We start from the raw sequence: 23,133 nt of genomic DNA, 5'->3' as shown, positions 1-23,133 counted from the left end.
GATGAAAATAGGGAGCCAGAGACCTAGAGCACGGAATGTCTCCCCATGCTAGATCCAGGGGTCTGGGGGAGGGGAGAAAGGCCAAGACCAGATGGCCTTCCAGTGCCTGGGTTGTCAGGAATATGCTCACAATGAACATGGAACATAACATGGTTTTAGTCCTAAGCATACTTTGAGACCCACACCCCTGCCTGGTCCTTACCTTGCAGACTCCATGATTCAGAGCTGAGGGCAGCTTGGATGCAATATCTCCTCTTCCTTTCTGGGCCCTTCCCAAGTTCCCACTTAGCCTTCTGCACATTCAAATTAAAGGTAGGCCCAGGTCCAACACACTGCACAGGCTGCGTGAGATGGAAGAGAGAAGACTGCCACTTACCCCTGAGGGGGCTTCTGGAGAGCTGGTGATGCTGTTACCTGAGCTCAGGGCTGGTTAAACAGGAGTGTGATTTGTGAAAGTGCATTGTAGGATATATTTAAGAAATGCATGCTTTTTGTACATGTATTATACCTTGACTCCATCCCCCCAGCACCTGCCAACTCATCTGTTCTAGGAGGAGAAAGGGAAGTGGTGTCTGTCTTAGTCATTTCAGGCTGTCATAGCAAAATACCACAGACTGGGCAGCTTAAACAGCAGACATTGATTTCTCACAGTTATGGAGGCTGGAAGTCCCATATCGAAGTGCCGGCCAATTTGGTTCCTTAAAGGGCTCTCTTCCTAGATTGCAGATGGCTGTCTTCCTTCTGTATCCTTGAATGGTGGAGGGAGATCATCTCTCTTGTGTCCCTTATTATAAGGGCCCTAACCTCAGTCATGAGTCTTCCACCTTCCCTCCTAATGCTATCACAGTGAGGGTTAGGGCTTCAACCTATGAATTATGGGGATAAGGGGACGCATTCAGCCCATATCAGCTCTCAGCACAGGGAACAGTGTGACATAAAAGAGAAGGGCAGGGCCAATGAGGTGTCCTCAGTCAATGCTGTATTTCTAGAGGGAAGATAGAGACCATCTCATTAAATTGACAATAGGAAAAAAACTGAGGCTGACCTGGAGAGCACCTTTCTGTACTGGGTGGAAAATTTGTCCCAATGTACAGAAGCCTGCATGCTTATTAATATCCTAATTTATTAATACTGCTAATTTATTAATTATGTTTGTGGGAAAAGTACATTCTGGATAATGTTGCTTTCAAGAAATAATGGGCTTGTGTGGTCTGTTTAGACAGCTGACAGTAAGCATTGCTGAGAGCAAATATTGTGGATGTCGTTCAGAAGCTTTGTAGGGGATGGATAATTTTTAAAACTTTTTCATCCTTCAGAATATGGTCATTCCCACCATCTCCCCACAAGCTTTGTTTCCAAGTTATCTGTTATGTTAAAAATTAGCCGCCTGTTAGAAGGCACTGGAAGTGCTTTGTTTTAAGTACAGAGAATTATGTTCAGTGCCTCACAGTCATTCTGACTCATTCTTGACTGTGTCAATCGAGGGAGCTACTGAAAGTGTTCACCAGGGTCCGGAAATGATGAATCTTCATCCACATGAGACAGGCATCAAGCAGGTCCCAGTCTGTGGGGTCATGCCAGCATCTTTGGTATGTTGGCAATGGCATTCGTGCCCCATCAGGGTCTGAGGGCATGTGCAGAGGGGGCTCACCTACACTTGCACATTTGACCAGGTGCCACTGGGATTGAAGATCGCCTGCAGGATGGAGTCCCAGAAACCATTGCTAAACTGCGTCAAGCAGGCCTGCAGATTTGGGTTCTCACTGGTGACAAACAAGAAACAGCCATTAACATTGCATATGCCTGCAAACTGCTGGACCATGATGAGGAAGTCATCACCCTGAATGCTGAATCCCAGGTATGTAGGTTTCCAGAAGCCATGCTCTGCCTGGGGCAGCTTCATACCCACCTAGGAATGCCTTCCATTTCTTTGCCCTCTACCTCTGTGTTTGCACCTGTGTTGGGTTTCTTACATGTTCTTGTCATTGCCTAGGAAGATGTGGGATTTGATGGGATTTCTTAATTTCTGAGGGATGCATCCCTGGACTTTATTAATGCAAAATTCAACCTGCTTTTTCCTGACCTATTCATGTCAACAATATTGGAAAATTGTTTCATGAGGTCACACAAGTCAGCGAACCAGTCCATTCAGCACTGATATACTCAGGATGGGATGGTTTGTCTGGGGCATGCCCGCTGGGCACTTAGAGTTTTCATCCAGTCACATTTATCTATTTAAATCTTCAAGTATGTAGGGAGTATCTACTTCTCATAAACCTGGCCTGGACTCTGATTCCGTGAGTGAACTCCCATTTGAAACATCTTTTTGAGCTGTGTGATGAGGTCTGATTCATCAACTTTTTCTCTTATGGATTATCATTTAGCTGTTACATTTAAGATGTGCCTAGCCACAAAGATTTCTCCTATATATTGTTCCAAAAGTTTTGTAGTTTATTGTTGCACCTTTAGACACATTCCATTTTGTGTGGAATTTTGTATAAGGTCAAACTTCATTCTTCTGCATGTAGCTGACTAATGCAGCACCATTTGTTGAAAAGTTTTTTTCCACTAAATTGTCTTTACACTTTCATTTAAAATCAGTTGGTCATGATTTTTAGGGTCTATTTCTGGACATTCTGTTCTGTTGCACTGTCCTGTGTGTCTATCCCTTCACCAGTATCATGCTGCCCTATGGGTTTTTTTTTTAGAAGTCTTTATATTGGTATTTTTTTTCCCTGATTATTCTTTCTGTTTTCAGTTCTTCCATTCCCTTTCCCCCTTCCCTTGGTTTACTTAAAGTATCTTTTAGTATTCCATTTTTTTCTCTTTTTTTTTGGCATTTTTTTTTTTTTAAGTTATGTTAATCACCATACATCATTATTTTTGATGTAGTGTTCCATGACTCATTGTTTGTGCATAACACTCAGTGCTCCATGCAGAACATGCCATCTTTAATACCCATCACCAGGCTAACCCATCCTCCTACCCCCCTCGCCTCTAGAACCCTCAGTTTGTTTTTCAGAGTCCATCGTCTCTCATGGTTTGTCTTCACCTCCGATTTCCCCCCTTTCATTCTTCCCCTCCTGCTATCTTCTTTTTTTTTCTTTTCTTAACCTATATTGCATTATTTGTTTCAGAGGTACAGATCTGTGATTCAACAGTCTTGCACAATTCACAGCGCTCACCATAGCAATACCCTCCCCAATGTCTACCACCCAGCCACCTCATCCCTCCCACCCCGCCCCCCACTCCAGCAACCCTCAGTTTGTTTCCTGAGATTAAGAATCTCAGACATCCCTGCCATGTTCCTGACCTTAGGGGGAAAGCTCTCAGTTTTTCCCCATTGAGAATGATAATCGCTGTAGGTTTTTCATCAATGGCTTTTATGATATTGAGGTATGTACCCTCTATGCCTATACTCTGAAGAGTTTTGATCAAGAAAGGATGCTGTACTTTGCCAAATGCTTTTTCTGCATCTATTCAGAGGATCATATGATTCTTGTTCTTTCTTTTGTTAATGTATTGTATCACATTGATTGATTTGCGGATGTTGAACCAACCTTGCAGCCCAGGGATAAATCCCACTTGGTCATGGTGAGTAATCCTTTTAATGTACTGTTGGATCATATTGGCTAGTATTTTGGTGAGAATTTTTGCATCCATGTTCATCCAGGATATTGGTCTGTAATTCTCCTTTTTGAAGGGGTCTTTGTCTGGTTTGGGGTTCAAGGTAATGGTGGCCTCATAAAATGAGTTTGGAAGTTTTCCTTCCATTTCTATTTTTTGGAACAGTTTCAGAAGAATAGGTATTAATTCTTCTTAAATGTTTGGTAGAATTCCCCTGGGAAGCCATCTGGCCCTGGGCTCTTGTTTGTTGGGATATTTTTAATGACTGCTTCAATTTCCTTAGTGGTTATAGGTCTGTTCAGGTTTTCTGTTTCTTCCTGGTTCAGTTTTGGTAGTTGATATATCTCTAGGAATGCCTCCATTTCTTCCAGGTTATCTAATTTGCTGGCATAGAGTTGCTCAGAATATGTTCTTATAATTGTTTGTATTTCTTTGGTGTTGGTTGTGATCTCTCCTCTTTCATTCATGATTTTGTTGATTTGGGTCATTTCTCTTTCCTTTTTGATAAGTCTGGCCAGGGTTTATCAAACTTGTTAATTCTTTCAAAGAACCAGCTCCTAGTTTCGTTGATCTGTTTTACTGTTCTTATGGTTTCTATTTCATTGATTTCTTCTCTGATCTTTATTATTTCTTTTCTCCTGCTGGGTTTAGGCTTTCTTTGCTGTTCTTTCTCCAGCTCCTTTAGGTGTAGGGTTACGTTGTGTATTTGAGACCTTTCTTGTTTCTTGAGAAAGGCTTGTATTGCTATATACTTTCCTCTTAGGATGGCCTTTGCTGCATCCCAAAGATTTTGAATAGTTGTGTTTTCATTTTCATCGGTTTCCATGAATTTTTTTAATTCTTCTTTAATTTCCTGGTTGACCCATTCATTCTGTAGTAGGATGCTCTTTAGCCTCCATGTATTTGAGTTCTTTCCAACTTTCTCTTGTGATTGAGTTCTAGTTTCAAAGCATTGTGGTCTGAAAAAATGCAGGGAATGATCCCAATCTTTTGGTACCGGTTGAGACGTGATTTGTGACCTAGGATGTGATCGATTCTGGAGAATGTTCCATGGGCACTAGAGAAGAATGTGTATTCCGTTGCTTTGGGATGGGATGTTCTGAATATGTCTGTGAAGTCCATTTGGTCCAGTGTGTCATTTAAAGTCTTTATTTCCTTGTTGATCTTTTGCTTAGATGATCTGTCCATTTCAGTGAGGGGGTGTTAAAGTCCCCCACTATTATTGTATTGTTGTCAATGTGTTTCTTTGCTTTTCTTATTAATTGCCTTATATAATTGGCTGCTCCCATGTTAGGGGTATAGATATTTACAAGTGTTAGATCTTCTTGTTGGATGGAACCTTTAAGTAGGATATAGTGTCCTTCCTCATCTCTTATTAGTCTTTGGTTTAAAATCTAATTTGTCTGATATAAGGATTGCCACCCCAGCTTTCTTTTGGTGCCCATTAGCATGGTAAATGGTTTTCTACCCCCTTACTTTCAATCTGGGGGTGTCTTTGGGTCTAAAATGAGTCTCTTGCAGACAGCATATTGATGGGCCTTTTTTTTTTTTTTAAAAGATTTTATTTATTTATTTGAGAGAGAGAGAATGAGAGAGAGCACATGAGAGGGGGGAGGGTCAGAGGGAGAAGCAGACCCCCTGCCTAGCAGGGAGCCCGATGCGGGACTCAATCCAGGGACTCCAGGATCATGACCTGAGCCGAAGGCAGTCGCTTAACCAACTGAGCTACCCAGGCACCCGATGGGTCTTTTTTTTATGCAATCTGATAGCCTGTGTCTTTTGATTGGGGCATTTATCCCATTTACATTCAGGGTAACTATTGAAAGATAGGAATTTAGTGCCATTGTATTGCCTGTAAGGTGACTGTTACTGTATATTGTCTGTGTTCCTTTCTGGTCTATGTTGTTTTCAGGCTCTCTCTTTGCTTAGAAGACCCCTTTCAAGATTTCTTGTAGGGCTGGTTTCGTGTTTGCAAATTCCTTTAGTTTTTGTTTGTCCTGGAAGCTTTTTATCTCTCCTATTTTCAATGACAGCCTAGCTGGATATAGTATTCTTGGCTGCATATTTTTCTCATTTAGCTCTGAATATATCATGCCAGTTCTTTCTGGCCTGCCAGGTCTCTGTGGATAGGTCTGTTGCCAGTCTAATGTTTCTACCATTGTAGGTTACATATCTCTTGTCCCGAGCTGCTTTCAGGATTTTCTGTTTGTCTCTGAGACTCATAAGTTTTACTATTAGATGTAGGGGTGTTGACCTATTTTTATTGATATTTAGGGGGGTTCTCTGTGCCTCCTGGATTTTGATACTTGTTTCCTTCCCCAAATTAGGGAAGTTCTCTACTATAATTTGCTCCAATATACCTTCTGCCCCCCTCTCTCTTTCTTCTTCTTCTGGGATCCCAGTTATTCTAATGTTGTTTTGTCTTATGATATCGCTTATCTCTCAAATTCTGCCCTCGTGATCCAGTAGTTGTTTATCTCTCTTTTTCTCAGCTTCTTTATTTTCCATCATTTGGTCTTCTATATCACTGATTCTCTCTTCTGCCTCATTTATCCTAGCAGTTAGCACCCCCATTTTTGATTGCACCTCATTAATAGCCTTTTTGATTTCAACTTGGTTAGGTTTTAGTTCTTTTATTTCTCCAGATAGGGTTTCTCTAATATCTTCCATGCTTTTTTCAAGCCCAGCTAGTATCTTTAAAATCATTATTCTGAACTCTGGGTCCTACATCATACTAATGTCCATATTGAGTAGGTCCCTGGCAGTCGGTACTACCTCTTGTTCTTTTTGTTGAGGTGATCTTTTCCATCTTGTCCTTCTGTCCAGAGGAGAATAGATGAATGAGAGAACAAAATGCTAACCGGGTAAAACGTCCCCAGAAAATATACTCTAAACAAATCAGAAAAGACCTGAAGCTGGGGGAAAAGAAAGGGAAAGAAAGAAGAAAAAAAAAGAAAATGAAAAAGATAAAAACAAACAAAAACAGAACAAAAATAAAAACAGAATATGATCAAATATGATCAGGCCGGTGCATAGATCAGTGCCACACACTAGATTTTGGGTGTATTTTGGTCTGTTAGAAGAAAGTGCCTCCCAAAATTTTAAAGAAAGAAAAACTTATATATGAATTAATAAACCATGCTGTGGGGTCAGCTGACCAAGCTCTTCCATCTTCACAATTTTTTCCAGTACTTTCTGGTTCTCTGGGACTCCCCTTTCCAGTCCTCTGGCCAGAAAGCTGGGGTTTGAGTTCCCTTGCTCTACTTTGTACTTCTGCACCAACACCTCCATCCAAGCCCAAGTGGTGGTAGGACAGAGAGAAAAAGGCAGAAGTTATCTTGCCACCACAGGACCACAGTCTTCGTCAGCAGATGGTCCTGCTGCCACCAGAGCAGAATTGCCTGGGGCTGGGTTCAAGAGAATAGAGAAAAAGATAAATAAAAATGGGATTTCCTCTATTTTCTCTGAGCATTGGGAGTTCTCTTTTCCACTCCTCCAGCTAGAACAGGAGGGCTTCTCCTGGAACTCTCTCTGTCCCTGCCTTGACACCCACTTCCAGGTTCTGTGATGCTTGGGTACAGAGCAGGCCCTACCAGAGGGAAAATGGAAAACTCACCCACCTGTCCAGTGTACTTAGAATGCTGGTCTTCCTCCCCAGTGCAACAGCTGCTATTTATTTTCAAAGTCCTCAAATAGTTGCCCTATGAATTCTCTTTGGCTGCTATAGCTGCACTCAGTTGGGGAGCCAGGGTGGATGTGCTCACTCCAGTTTACCTTAGCAGTTCTTGGTGCTAGCATGAGGGAACTCATGGTGTTTGTAGAATGAGACCTCACATCCTTTTCCAGCCCTGTCTCAGTTACTGCCACTCCCAACCCCACCCTGGAAGCAAATCTTTCCCTCTTCATATCCTGTAACACTTTTGCACATCCTAGTCTGTGACTTACTGTGATCCTGTGTATGTTCAGCCCCTGCCATTTGTTCAAGGGCCAGTAACTGTGTCTTCTCAGTCTTCCTTTTTCTTGTCTCACTTTCCGACATACAAAAGGTCCTCAATAAGCACTTATGGAACACAACTGGATTTCCAGGGTGCGTTGCAGGAAATTGGTTGCTTACCCAGTGGGTTCACTGTCCACAGAGGGCCAAGAACTACTTGCCTTCCCTGGAGTGTGTTTATTCCTAGAAACAATCATCTCTCTTATGTCCCATGACCCCTTGGCTTCCCCAATAAGTTTTCCTATTCTTTCTGGAATTCAGGTACAGTTTTGGAAGGACATTGCCAATAAAAGCCTCAATAATTATGCTTTTTTTTTTTTTTTAAGATTTTATTTATTTGCGAGAGAGAGAATGAGAGACAGAGAGCATGAGAGGGAGGAGGGTCAGAGGGAGAAGCAGACTCCCTGCTGAGCAGGGAGCCTGATGTGGGACTCGATCCCAGGACTCCAGGATCATGACCTGAGCCGAAGGCAGTCGCTTAACCAACTGAGCCACCCAGGCGCCCAATAATTATGCTTTTTAAAAAAAAATTATTTCCCTGGTCAACTGGAGAGCTTAGGGAAACACTGATAATTGCCCTTCTTTAGAGAATAATCATCATAAAGACTTCTAAAAGGCTTTGTACCTCACAAGCAAGCAAGAATGGCTGAGTAAAGGCCTCAGAGAAGCATGGAGAAGTGCATGTAAGACTCCCTTAACCTAACCTTAAGCCAGCAGTTTAGCCACAGTACAGTCAGGCCTTACAAAGTGAAGATGTGCTCGTCTAATCTCCACACAGTATAATGGGCAATGAAGTGGAGTCTTATCAAAACCCTAGACAAGCTCATCCTCTTCAATGTGGAGAGTTGTCATCCTCAACTAACTTCTCTTCTGGGCAGAGCCTGCAGCCTGGTGCCCTTGAGATTATCAGACTGTCAGTGTCGAGGAAGGTAACCTAATCTGTGGTGCAGCTGAGTGAACTGCGCTTCCTCTCATGTCCGTTTCAGGAGGCCTGTGCGGCCCTGCTAGACCAGTGCCTACACTACGTGCAGTCCAGGAGCCCCCGCAGTGCCCCCGAGAAGACCGCAGGCAACGTGAGCGTGGGGTTCTCCCCTCTCTGCCCGCCCTCTACGTCCACCACCTCTGGCCCCAGCCTGAGCCTCGTGATCGATGGGAGAAGTCTGGCCTACGCCCTTGAGAAAAACCTAGAGGACAAATTTCTCTTTCTCGCTAAGCAGTGCCGGTCAGTCCTTTGCTGTCGCTCGACACCTCTGCAGAAGAGTATGGTGGTGAAACTGGTCAGAAGCAAGCTCAAGGCCATGACCCTGGCCATAGGCAAGTATCCAGGCCAGCCAGGAAGGGCCCTACGTAAATGAGTAGCCCCCATCTTATGCAGCTGCTTCCTCTGGATGCATCCAGGACTTTCCACCCCTTCTATGCTATACTGTAAGATGGGAAAACACTTCCTTGCTCTGTTTTCTATTTATAAAATCACAGCCAGTGCAAGAAAATAAGCAGCTTTTCGAAATACAAAACATGGACTTGAAAACCATAAAATAATGTACAACAGTTCTATCTATCTATCTATCTATCTATCTATCTATCTATCATCTATCTATAGCTGTATATAGTTATACAATGGCGATTTAAGAAGACAGAACTTACATTGTTTCTTGGGAGAGAGGAGACTAGAGATCTGCTGTTCCAGGCAGCCTCTGCCACAGCAGAGCCCGACACGCTAAGCATTATCTCAGAACACATTAAAAAGAAGGCCCTTTGAAGGTGCTTCTGGTCACCATAGCCAACTGGAGTGCAAGACTCCATAATACCTCAAGAACCCAGAGTCTTGATGGTGATCAGAATCCCCATTGCCTCTTAGCCTTTGGACTTTACTGATTGTTCCAAGACAAGCATGTAATTAAATGAATCCATCATAAGCATGTGAGTAGTTGCTAAATCTTACAGCATTTCCTTAAGGACTGTGCATCTAATGGTGGTTTTTCCTTGCAGACTTTTGGCTTGGAGAGCCTTCTAGGGTCCTCTCCAGTGCTACCCAGTCCTCACCTACCTCCTCCCAGGGCATCATCCCCACCCACTCTGGTTGGGGGTCCAATCTCCTGCAAGGTTCAGGGACTCAGCAGCACCATCTGCTGGTGAGGGCTGGGAAAGACTGCAGGTAGCCCAGGGAAAGGGGCGATCCCCTTGACCCCCAGATACCAAAAAGTTTAGTCTCCCCGAATATAGAATCCATACCTAGGTGAGATTTGGTTCTGAAATAAAGGATCCTCACCAATAATAATCACAATATTTTCTGCAAAGGGTCTGAGACAGTCTCATCCTGCTGATGTGGGGATTGCTACCCTCTCACATGGCACACTTCATTAGGACAAAGTTGAGGCTGGTAGAGCCTGGGTCTGAGGTGGGATGGCCTTAGTGCGGTTGTCATGGAGACAGCCCTGTACATCTTGAGGGCTGTGGTAACCACTAAGGGGAGTGAGACGAGCATAGACGTGAACACATGTTTAGTTCTGACTCCCTGGTCCAGGCTATGGGAAAGCCTCAGGGGTGGGCCCCTCCCAGGGGAGGCTGTCTCAGTCCCACCTTTGCCCTCAGGTGTCTGGAGTGTTCTTCAGAGCTCCCTTAGCAAGTGTTGTAGGTCGGTGCTGAGGAGTGTGCTGGCTGGTGCAGGCTCCTCTGAGCTCCTCTCTGTGGTGGCATGAGGATGATGCCCCCGGTAAGGCTGGTGTAACACATGAATGAATAAACCACATTTTCACAGCCTGGTCAGTGCCTGGGTCAGCCATGGAATCACTGGTGTATGGTATTAATTAAAACAACAACACCAAAAAAATGGAGGTAAAGTCTTAGTTGGTTAGAAAGAAAAGAAAAAACAAAATAGAATCTCAAAAGGGAAAGGGAAAGTAATGACCCAGCAGAACTTTAGCTCATTTCTTTGACCATGAGTGAAAGCACTGAACTGATGGCACCTAGTCCCAGGGGTCCAGGAGTTAATAACATAGAGAACACGCCGTATCTCACTTTCATTGGGACATTCTGAGAAAAGCTGCAGAGATTGTTAATGGCTTCACAGAACTTCAATTTCACAAATACTGATCACTCATGTTGGGCCCAATGCAAAAAAAAAGAACAGAAAAATCATAGGACAGAGACATCCTGTAGCCATTTTATGAATCACTCTGACTTGTATATCTGCACTTTTTGCATATTTGAAACTTGGGAGGTACTCTGTGATTTGGGCCCTTCTGATATCCTATTCCTGAGTGACAATGACTTTAAGTCTCTGCTTGCTTTTCCCCGAAGGTGATGAGATCTCTGACCTATGTCTTAGGTTCTTAACCATTTTCTATCAGCAGCTTGACTGAATAAATAGAAGTTTTTCTTTATCACATCTTTAGAGGGCCCAAAGGTAAGCACATAGCTAATAAGCTAGCTGGTAGTGTACAAAAAGAACTCTAGAGTTTGCTGGGCAGAATTTACCATCCTTTGTTCAGTTTAGAAAGCCGCTCATGTGAGCATGAATTAGAATAGCCTTTACTGATATGGTCTACATGTGATAAAGGCTAGAGCTCAGTAAGTAATAACGATGATGATGATAGCATCTTTATTGTGCCAGACACCTGTTAAGGGCTCTCTTTATAGGTATATGAGCCAATAATGTAGAGTGAATACTAAACAAAGTGGTAACCATGCTAGCCGGCTTTCTGAAACATCTCTTGATGTGACTGGCAGTTCCACACCTCACACCATGTTTATTCTGACTGCTTACCTCAATTTTCCCAGGGCAGACTGTACACTGCCTCTTCCTCACTCATCCCCAACACCCTTTCACAAGACTCAGCTCAGTAGGGACCCCATGAAGATCCGTCAAGCCATTTGATTCTGTGCATCTCAACTCAAACGATTATGTTTCTAGGAGATGGAGCCAATGATGTCAGCATGATCCAGGTGGCAGATGTGGGTGTGGGAATCTCAGGCCAGGAGGGCATGCAGGTAAAGACCCATCAGGGCTATCCTATGTGACCAAGTGGCCCACTGTCGTACCTTGCCATAGGCTTTGTCCAACAAAGCTAAAGGGTTGGCCTTCAATGCAGTGTGATGCTCACTTTTTACTAAGCAGTAGTAGAAGATAAGGTAGAGGTGGCTAGTTCTTCATGTTTATGAAGCAGTAAATAGCTTTGCCTAGGTCTATAAGTATATTTTTGTGAAATAAGTGGAACAGAGTGAGGCAAGGTGAGTCATCACCTTCTCTCTGGCTATTTATGGCTCATCCTTGGGAGAAAGCATGTTTTACTGTTCCATTTGAAAAAAATGACTCTGCTGTAGGACTGTTGGAATCTGGTATCACTATAAAAAATGGAATGTAGCCATCTTGACTCACATGAAAATTTATCTCTGCTTTTTTCATTTGTCACTATGTTGGTTCTTAGCATGTGATTCAGATGCTGAACAACTGAGTTAATTAAAACTAACTTTCTTCTGGATATAGTATCACAACAATTTCCAACATTTGATTAACTTTGAATCATGACATTTTTTAACTTGGTGGAGACCTTAGAGAACAACATATCCAGTTTCCTTCTCCTAAAAATCCAGATGTTGGTCACCATTTAGTCATTGGTTGAGTTATTCATTAATGCAATCAGTAATTATTCAGTGAACACTTGTATATGCCAGACACTTGTATGTGTCATTAATTTTCTTACCTGACATTAAAATAAAAGTAAAATGGAAAGTCCCAAGCTAGAAACACAATAGTTCCTCTTGGCCCATCCTCAGCATGTACCTTACTCTCCTCCTGCCCTCAGCTGACCCAAGTCACTGTCTTATCTTACTTCTGTGGTTTTAATTCTTCCATGAAGTGGAAAATACAGCCTGCCTTTTTTTAAAGATTTTATGTATTTATTTGACAGAGAAAGAAGAGAGCACAAGTAGGCAGAGAGGCAGGCAGAGGGCGCTGGCTCCCTGCTGAGCAGAGAGACCGATGCAGGGCTCCATCCCAGGGCCCTGGGATCATGACCCGAGCCGAAGGCAGACGCTTGACCAACTGAGTCACCCAGGTGCCCCTAATCCCTGCCTTTTAATGCCGTGTACATGGGGAGTGAATGGATGAACAAAATTGTTGGTTCATTCTAATGTTTTCATCACCATCTCCACTGTACCTGTTTCCTCTAGTGAAAAGCTGACCAGGGCAGTGCCTGTAAATAGCATATGCAGAGAAATGCACCAAGTAAATACATTTTGTATGAAAGACTCTCAGGTTTGTGGTTGGGGAGGGGACTGAACTACCACTACTGCTCATGTCCTCAAGGCAGGGGCCAGTGCAGATATATACTTCAAGCCAAGCGAGAAATGATGGCAACAGCCAAATGATAGGGCACATACTGAGATGAAGCTTTGAGTGAGCATGACTTCCAGGTGGGATGTAGTTGGATGCTTCTGCATTTATTTAAAGCTACACTTCTAATTGAGGATACATTATGTAAGATGATGGTAAGGCCTGATACCTTTTCTCACTGTTCCAAGTGCTCAGGTTCCCAGGGAATATTTTCCCTGCTTGCATTTTAGTCAGTCCAGTAAGCAAAGGTGAGCCCTTTGGGAGATGGACTTTGTGGGATGCTGTGTTAACATGGATACTAGGGATCTGAGCAGAGCCATCAGGAATGAGTGAGAGTGTTTGGAGCTCCCCAGCTTAGCCAAGGTGTGAAGCTTATCCCACCCAGTTTGGCCAAGGAGATCCTGCATCTCTGAGAATCTTGGTCTTCATGGGGTCATCTGGTCCACTGTTTATTGAGCGCCCGATGGGGCCAAACACTGAGTGGGAACTCAGGGTGTACATGGTGATCACATCTACTATCCTGGCTCTCATGGAATGTCCAGAAAAGTTGGGAAGACAGATACATATTTTAAATGTACACAAATAGTCACAATTGTAATAAATGCTATCAAAGAGAAACACAGGTTTTGGTGTTGAGTATTTCACAGGAAGATCTAACGTAGCTGGGAGCATTTTGGAAGGCCACCTTGACAGAAGGACAAAGAGTGGATTCAGGGCCTAAATTTGGAGGTGGGAAGGAGTGGCAGAAGGCTGGAAAGGAGTACACAAAGTGTCAGTGTTGACAGGAGGAGGTATAGAAACAGTATTTGCTTTGAAATCTTAACTTTTGGTTTAGAAAGCAGACATTTGAAGGCTTCACACTTTTCTGTCATGTATAATGACATTATTCTATTTCACCTAAGGGACCACATCAAGTGCGATCTGACTCAAGGAGTTATTTGACTAGAGGGAGATCAGTTGAGTTTTAAAAACTTACATTTTTGTGTAGAACAATCCTCCAAAAATAAGCAGAAATCTATGTTTCCCTCACATTTTCTTTGATGTGTTTTCCAAATAGAGAAATTCATTATATGGTGGGTTCTAAGTTATTCTGGGTACAAAAGGTGTCATTTTGATGGCATTTGTCTGGCCCACTTAGTTTAATTGTGTAGAGCATGATACTCAGTGAAGTGAGGGGACAATTTGACCCTCTGTCATATTTCCTTTCCATGGAGGAAACCTACTGTCCCCACTCCCTTCTGAGTGGAATGGACACATTGCCTTTTTGCAGCTTTCTGGAATTGGGTTATGCGAAGGCCAGCAGAGCCATGGACTTGGCCTTGCTTATCATCTGTGGCTGCTGAGGAGAAGATCCCAAAACACACCACCCGAGATGGCTAACTTCCTGTCTTTGATTCATACAAAAGGGAAGCTTTGGTTCATCTTTGGGTTGAGATCCCAATATGAATAAAACATCAGAGGGTGGAGAATAGTAGGGAAACTGTACATCTCTGGGTTTGTTTTTGTTTTCTCCTTGTTAAAGAAATAATGGGAAGACAGTGGGGCACCTGGGTGGCTCAGTCAGTTGAGCCTCTGCCTTTACTCAGGTCATGATCCCAGGGTCCTGCTGGAGCCCTGTGTCAGGCTCCCTGCTCAGTGGGGAGCCTGCTTCTCCCTCTTCTCCCCTCTTGCTGTCTCTGTCTCTCTCTCTCAAATAAATAAATAAAATCTTTAAAAAAAAATGGGAAAACAAAAGCTTTTAAAAATCAATTACATATATTCAAAATCTTAAATGAGTTCAATAAAATGATATGCCTGAACTAGAGTGCTTGTTGAGATTGATTGATTTTTTTTTTTTTAATTGAAGGAGATAATAAGGGAAACGGGGATAAAGTAAGCCCTGGCCAGTCACACGCACATTGTGTTTGAAACATGCCTTGTATTTGGGGAGATAAGACAGACCTTAGATGGAGTAAGATGTCACCAATAACAGGAACTTCTTTCCCTTTCAAGGCAGTGATGGCCAGTGACTTTGCAGTGCCAAGATTCCGATACCTTGAGAGACTCTTAATTGTTCACGGACATTGGTGCTATTCCCGACTTGCCAACATGGTGCTGTACTTCTTCTACAAAAATACAGTAGGTATTTGACACTTCTCGTTTCTAGAGTTTTTGAATCAAAAAGCCTGGGCTGAGATTTATCGGACCCCTGACTGTGGCCATCTGGCCATCCCAGGGCTTCCTGTGGGTTCCATCCTCCTTGGCCTTTGTGAACTTACCCCAGGCCTGGCCCCCTATAGACTCAGAAGTCTAGCTCACAGGCACATAAAGGTAACTGCACCTCTAAGGGAGAAAGTTGTAGAAACAGAGCAAATAAGAATGTCCACTTAATGCTTTATAATAAGAAGTGGGGGAATCATGAATCACAGTGGTCTGTACAAGGTCACACAGCTAGTGAGTGAGTAGTCAAGGCTGTGTGTAACCCCAGCTCACCGGACACCCAACCCTTAACCACTCTGTTAATGTGTTTCCTGGGAGCAGACTGCTGAGGTATCCATAGACGGGAATCCTCTAGAGCAGACAGGCAAATCCAGGGATAAGCAGGAGTGTAGTGGTGTGCTGGAATCAGAATGGGAACACTTAGTCATGCTGTGATCCCAATACTGAATGGCCTCTGAGGAAACATACCCACACTGGGCCAGGTGTGTGAGTTCCCCGGTCAGGACGCAGGTGTAGGTCCGAGGAACAGGGCCACCAGCAGGGCCTGGCCACACTTTCTCCCGTGCTGGCAGGGCAGATGTGCCCCATTCTGGCCAGCTTGTTCTATAATTGACCCTCCAGTTAGGTCACGCCCAGGCCTGGCTGGCTGATTACAGTTCTGTCCCTCCAGAGACTCTCATCCAGGGCTTTGCTCCTTTTCATCTTGATCCTAATGTTTAACTCTTAGTTCCTTTATTACTAAGTCCTTGGCAGACAGGTGTCCTTCTCCATAGCCCTCCAGCATGAATGCCATGGCCATTTTAGAACCTGCTCTACTCATAGACATTCTGCTAAGAAGTTGCTGTGTTGCTACTTATTGCTCTTGTCTCTATAAAAGCTTGTGGCTGAATGTACAAACAAGGAGACAAAATAAATAAACTCTTGGGGTAAGTGATCTTTCAGGGTAGTCCCACAAATCTGCCATATTGGATGCCACAATTCCAGTGTCAAGATCATCCTATACTCTTCTAAAAAAGAACAAAATACAATAAATTAAAAGATATATATATTTTTTTTTTCTAATTACATTAAAAAATCTCCATGCTAACTCGAAACTGCCATCAGTGTACTTCTTGTTCATGTTCTTGCTTGTTCTGGAGATTTAGACCTATCTACTTTTTCCAACCCTCTTGCCCCCTTACCTTTACCCATTTTTCAAAATATTTTCTAGTAAATGAATATGGATACTCAGGACCAATCATGGCATGTCCAGTTTGACCAGTTGTGTCCTGGAAATTAATTCTGATTAGGTTGTACCTGGGATTCTGTCCAAGGAAGTCTGTGCCATGCTGCCCTTGGCCTTGGCCAGTTACTCCCTGCTATCTCCCATCCACCTGGCATTGCATCCCCAGAGCCGAGGCCACCATGCATATACTTGCAAATCTAGAGGTTCCCAGTTCCCAAAGGATGGGTGGATGGGTGCTTGAGTACAGATGTGGATGGGTGCTTGAGTACAGATGAGTGGGGCTGGGCAGGTGGAACCCCAACTCTGTTTCTGTCATCAATTTCTGTGCAATCTTGAGCAAGTTATTTGCTTTCTAGGGATTTTGTTTCCTTTATTTGAAAACAAAACATGAGAGTTGAGCTCTGTTCTCCATAATTCCTCATGAAAATTTCTCAGGAGGGAATTCAGCATTTCAGTTGCAAATGAGTGCCAGAGTAGCCACCTGAATGGGCACAGCCTCCTGCCTGTCGTGATGAATCTGTCCTCATGGAGGGGATAGGAAGGAGAAGGGGATATCTGTCTTTACTCCATGTAAGAGGCAGGGCCTCTGTTAACAAACACTTAATCTAGTTGAGAAGTGCAAGGATAATTACCCTGCCTCCCAAACTGAGAAATTCATTAGTTTTAGGAGTAAGTTGGTCTTCCTTTCCAATAAAGAACAGAGGAGAAAAGTTTCCATAGCAACAGTAGTTTGGGAAGAAGGCTTTTTGGTACTACAAGAAAAAAAATGTCAATTATCTAAGTACTTTTCCTCCTCTTTCTCTTGACTCCAGTTGTTCACTGATGACTCATTAGGCTGAGCCTGTGGGGGTGGGTGAAAGAAAGTCAGCCGTGGGAGTGAGAAGGGAAGAAAGTCAATGAAAAACCCAAGTTTGTCAGTTTTCAGTATGGAAGAGAAAAGTTGCTCTAAGTCATAGATTGAAACAAGACTTGGAGGATATGTGTCATTGTTTCCTGATCTTCAGACCAAGCCATTTTCAGGTCCAGAAACCAAAGCTCAGAGAAGGTAAGTCAAGGTCTGAAAGATAGATAGTGGCAGCTCCAGAACCAAAACATAGGCCATTACCTGTGGTCCCCTGCAGAGAATGTTCTTCCACCTGGGGGTCTCTGCCCTCCAGGCCAAGACCCACGAATGGTTTGAACAGATTGGCTTTATTACTCATACAATGACCGTAGTGAAGTCATTTAACATCTTGGACCTGAGTTTCCTTTTCTCTGAATGGAGTAAGCACACTGGCCCTCAGAGAAAATAGCTGTACTGCTAACTGAAACAATAAATCATAAGTACCTATAGTGTACAAGGAGACCTCGTGAGTACTTTAAATGCGTAAGTTCATTAATCCTCACAACAACCCATAGCTAAGTACCGTTGGGTACTAGATACCATTGGGTACCCATAGCTAAGTACCATTTCATAGACAAGGACACTGAGGCAGAAAAGGGTTAAATGATCTATGCCAAATTATACAGCTGATAGGTGTAAATGCTTTGCCATTGCTAAATTGCCATGACCCCATGTAAATGCACTCAAGCCACTGATGTTCAGTGATCAAGTAATAGGGGGAAGAGATCCACCCAACTCCTCCTACTGAACAGGGGCTTGAAGAGGCTGTTCAACCTCCCTGACCCTCACTTCTCTGTTCAGCAAAGCGGAGGTAGTAGCTATAAGAACCAGTGACCATACGTATCCCTCACCTGCCAGCAGAGTGCCCGGTGGATATCTGGGCTTGCTCAAGGCAGCAATGTTGATATCATCATCGACTTTGTTGCTGTGCTTGTTTGTGTCCTCCCTGCCATGGGAGTCAGGAATTGCCCACTGTTCCTCATCAGAAAGAGTACGTGACTAAGGAGAGAGGCAAGATCTGGGATGTAAAACAGGTAGGTTTGGTTTAGGATCACAGAGGACAGCTACTAGGGAAGAAGATGTGTGAGCAACCCTAGACCCTGCTGGACCTTTATGGGGAATTCCTGTACTCAACTGGACCTCATCTCCTCAGCTGGCTGTGGGAACAAGATACAAAGAGTTTGTCCTGGGGAGATAAGGGACTGTCAGGAAGGGCTTAACCAGCACTTTCATAGGTGCTCAATAAATGCTGTTCCACCCAATCTGCCGTTTCTTGCAGGTTAGTACCAGAATCATCTCTCCATGGGCTGGCCTTGGGAATTCTCATCTCCCATTGCCAGTCCTTTATGCTCAAGGAAATGAGGAGGGAAAGAGAGGGCAACAAGATTAGGGCTGTCTTTGAAGGAAATTTCTGCCTGTAAATTCAGTCTTTATAGTCAAATTCTACAAAACCCTTAGATCCCTTGGATGTGAATCTGCAAGGACTGCTAAGAATTGCTTGTCCCCATTCTTCCTTTCTTGATTTCAGATGTTCGTGGGCCTCCTGTTTTGGTTCCAGTTTTACTGTGGCTTCTCTGCATCTGCCATGATTGACCAGTGGTATCTGATCTTCTTTAATCTGCTCTTCTCGTCACTCCCCCAGCTCGTGACTGGGGTGCTGGACAAGGACGTGCCAGCTGACATGCTGTTGACTGAACCACAGCTCTACAAGAGTGGCCAGAACATGGAGGTGAGGTTCCCCTCCTGCCGCACCTCCTATGTCTTTGCCCTCCCACTCTCCACATTCACCTTACAGAAAGTGCAAGTTTCCATGCCTCCCTTTAAATGGACACCCTGGGAGAAATTGTTAAAATTTTGCAAAATGACCCATGGGATGTAAAAAATGTATTCTGTCTCCTTGATTGTATTAAGGTTGTTGGTTGGAGTGATGGTATCCTGGTATGTGCATATGTCCAACCCATCCAGATGTATACATTAGATGTGTGCAGTTTTTGTGTACCAATTTACCTCACTAAAAAAGAGAGGGAGATTAATAGAAAAAGTATAATGGCATGAAAAGTCTGTACACCAACAGTCTCCAGGAGCCCAAGGAAAGTCCACTTGAAATTGAAGTCAGGGTCTTGTGGATTGCTGCCTCCTGAGCAGGGATTTTTCTAAAGCAATCCCCTCAAAATGTGATTTATTTTGAATGGGAATCAACCAGAAGATAAACCCATGGGGAAACCATTGAGAGAATAAGTGAATACAAACAGATATAAATACATGTTTACATCAACACACCACATAGACTGACATGGTAATTACCAGCTATTCCTACCAGCATTTAAAGTTGGCCCTGTAAGTGCTTCTCTTTGCTAGTTGGAATTACAGTATGTGTGCAAAGGGAAAGGAGCTCTCTATCTCTTACAGTAGTCTCGAATTTGTTTACTTTTGAGTTGACTTCCCAGGTCACCTTCATTGACACTGGGTTCCCTCTGAGGTAGGCAGCAGGGGTGGGGCTGTGGGGTGGGAGCAACTGGAGTCAGGCAGATGAGGAGAGCCTCTGCTTGTTACCTGTCACTGGAGGAATGCCTGTACTCAGCTTGGCCTCCTGTCCTTGGCCAGGGGCTGGGGCTGGCCAAGGGAACAAGACACAAGGAGTTTGTCCTGTGGAGCTAGGGGACTGAAAGAGGGACCTAGCCAGCACTTTCTTAAGTGCTCAGTAAATGCTCATCCAATCTACATTTCCTGCAGGCCAGTACCAGCCCCAGCTGCTTAGGAGCTCAGAGTCAAATACAAATTTGGTTACCCAGTAAATGAAGGCTTGATCAATCCATATCAAGGTCATTTTTGCCCTCAGTGTACAGATTTTTTTATTTTAACATTAAACACTTCCATCACCTAATTTTGAAAGACTCACTTTTAAGAAACATTCTAGGGGACCCACCAACAAAGGGCAGCAACACCCTGACAAAGTAGGAGTAGAAGAACTCAGACTGGAGCAGGATGTCCAGAATTTGAGGTGCTATGCCTACTGTAGGAAAATGCTCCCTCAGGGACGCCTGGGTGGCTCAGTCAGTTAAGTGTCCAATTTGTGATTTTGGCTCAGGTCATAATCTCAGGGTGGTGAGATCGAGCCCCATGTTGGGCTCCATCCTCAGCAGGGAGTCTGCTTAAGATTCTCTCCCCCTGCCCCTCCCCCACTCTCTGTCTCTCTCAAATAAATAAATCTTTTTTTAAAAAATGCTCCCTCAAAGGATTTAAGAAGTGGTTTTATGTGTCTGCTGTTAACCTAGAACTAGAGTAGCTGGTCTTGTGAACAGATGCTCTGAATGATTGACTCAGTTGCAGATGGTGCCTCTGCAGACGATCGTGTGGTGTTTGTTCCCCAGCCCTCTGGGACCTCAACTCGCCAAAGTCTTGACTTAGCAAGTTGCCCTGGGGTGCTTATCTTGTACACTGATGGCCCTGTAGCTACTGGAAGACATCGTTTGAAGAGATGCTTACTTCCCTATAATTTCTGTGCTTGTTTCTGTGTCTCAGGAGTATCGGCCACGCACATTCTGGTTAAACATGGCTGATGCTGCCTTCCAGAGCCTGGTTTGCTTTTTCATTCCTTACCTGGTAAGTGGGCACCTGGCACAGTCTTTCTCACTGGCTTCATCCAGCGACCCACAGACACAGGACGCTACTGTCTTTCAGGCCTGCTACGACTCAGACACAGATGTGTTTACCTGGGGAACCCCCATCACCGCCATTGCGCTGTTCACCTTCCTTCTGCACCTGGGTATTGAAACCAAGACCTGGGTAAGAGCTGTGGACATGATCCCAGGGGGCGCTGATGCTGCAGGCCCCGCACTCCCAGGCAGGTTCCGTGACATCTAGAAGATCTCTGGGCAGACAGGTCACTACAAAGCCAGCATCACTGTGGAGAAGGGAAACCAATACGCAGGCCCGCCACATGTATTGGAACCCCTGGTGTGGGAACTGCCGCACCCTGACCGGTGTCTTCACCTGGGCAGCCCTTAGCTCCTTCCTGCCCGCTCTGCTCTCCTCCTCCACCTCACACCCCCCTTTCCCTCTCTCTTTCCTGCCTACACCTGACTTCCATCTCCCTGACTGTGCCCAGGCTGGTCCACAGATGCCGAAGGCTTCATCAAGCCCCCCAGCTGCCCATGCCACAGACCCGGGTTTTCACTAAGCCCTTAGAACAGCTACCCACTGACAGATGACCGGTGCGTTTCTCTTGAAATAAACGCCCCATCTTTCTCTTTCCCCCTTAGACCTGGCTCAACTGGATAGCTTGCGGCTTCAGTATCCTTCTGTTTTTCACTGTGGCTTTGATTTACAATGCTTCTTGTGCGACGTGTTATCCTCCATCCAACCCTTATTGGACTATGCAGACGTTATTGGGTGACCCCGTGTTTTACTTGACTTGTCTCATAGCACCTGTCGCTGCACTGCTTCCCAGGTGGGTATCAGGGACATTGTCCCTCAGGTCCTAAACAAGCTCTGAGAGCATTCTCAAGCCTATGTTTTTCACAGAAGACTCAAAGGCACCACCCGCAGATGACTGTTTTTTATATGCTTTCCAGATTATTTTTCAAAGCCGTGCAGGGGAGTCTTTTTCCCACCCAACTTCAACTGGGGCGCCAGCTGGCCAAGAGGTCCCCCAAGAAACTCATTGCTTCCAAAGAGACCTTTGCTCAGGGACATCTCCCAGGAGAACCCAGAACTGAGTCATCAGAACAGAAGAGCATCAGTACCTCTGGACACCTCTCCCAGGACTGCACCTCACAGGCATCTTGGCACGGACAGCGACCAGCCTGCTCCCCAGAGGCTAGTGGGGAGCCCAGTGTGGTGGACATGAATGTGACTTTAAGGGAAAACATTCTGCTGGAAGGACTGAACAGTCAGGCCCCAGGGTCCTCCATGCCAAGGGGGGCTATCCTAGAAGGGTGTCCTGGGGACTCCAAGATGAAATGCACCAGCACCAGCAGGGCAGCCCCCCTGTCGTCCATTTTCAACCTGCCCAACTTCAGCTCCCTCAACTGGATTTCCTCCCTCTCGCTGGTCAGTGGGCTGGGAAGTGTCTTACAGTTCTCTCGAAGTAGTTTACAGATGGACAAGCAGGACAGCGAGTTCTTGCCCAGTCCGCCCCAGCCAGACCAGGATCTGTGTGGCTTAAGCGGGCAGGGCACTGACTACTTCTAGGAGCATCTTCCAGGGACTGCAGTGGATGGAAGTAGCAGTGAAATCCTTGAAATGGCCTCTTCTTTTTTTAACTTAGATGTTAATATTATTTATGTTTATTATTTGCACAGAAGAGTTCTAGTGAGATGTATTTTATGTTTCCAAGGCTAACACGGGAAATGAAAGGTACCAAAAAAGAAAGTTTATTTTTTAAAAGTTCTAAGTAGAATATATTGAAAAGAAAAATAAGAGCTTTAACGTATATGAAAGTTTAAAAAAGAATAACACTTGAAAAGTGTGTTTAGATTTATTTTTTCATCTCATTTTATAAGAAAATGCAATATGATTGATTTTCTTCAACATGCATGACCTTGGCTTTCCCCACCTGAAAATGTGTGTCTGAGTTCAGTGAATCCCATGTGGGTGTGGACAGCAGTGAGGGGAGATGACAGGGCAAGCATGCAACTTCTCTGTCCTTGGCCCCTGTTCCCCCACCCTGCCTCCACCAACCTGGGAGAGCTTGGCTCTGCTTCACCCAGAAAAGGGAAAGAGAGAATGCATGCATGGAGTTCATCCCAATGTTGAAATCTAGGCAGGCATTCTGTAAAGATCACCTTGTGGGTATTACCGTCCCTATGTAGGGTCTTGCCTGTCAAAATCCTAACAAGCAATAAACAACCTTCACTTTGCAAAGAGAA

General features: G+C 44.4%; 1 protein-coding gene across 1 annotated transcript in view; it reads left to right on the top strand.

Moving 5' to 3' along the window:
• ATP10A (ATPase phospholipid transporting 10A (putative)) overlaps positions 1 to 23,133 on the top strand; it is a 200,910-nt gene extending 177,777 nt beyond the window's left edge. The window contains 10 exon segments of the mRNA XM_045899575.3: positions 1,674 to 1,858; positions 8,608 to 8,935; positions 11,535 to 11,611; positions 14,949 to 15,074; positions 18,792 to 18,992; positions 20,786 to 20,866; positions 20,945 to 21,049; positions 21,526 to 21,713; positions 21,838 to 22,352; positions 22,355 to 23,133. Coding sequence (XP_045755531.1) covers positions 1,674 to 1,858; positions 8,608 to 8,935; positions 11,535 to 11,611; positions 14,949 to 15,074; positions 18,792 to 18,992; positions 20,786 to 20,866; positions 20,945 to 21,049; positions 21,526 to 21,713; positions 21,838 to 22,352; positions 22,355 to 22,446 — 1,898 coding nt within the window. The 3' untranslated portion in view covers positions 22,447 to 23,133.

The sequence above is a fragment of the Mirounga angustirostris genome, unplaced genomic scaffold, assembly GCF_029215605.1.
Source record: "Mirounga angustirostris isolate CCGP_5_RB_7025 unplaced genomic scaffold, mMirAng1.0.hap1 SCAF_9, whole genome shotgun sequence".
Taxonomy (NCBI): Eukaryota; Metazoa; Chordata; class Mammalia; order Carnivora; family Phocidae; genus Mirounga; species Mirounga angustirostris.
Note: the sequence above shows the minus strand (reverse complement) of the source record. Positions and strands in the feature narration are given on the sequence as shown.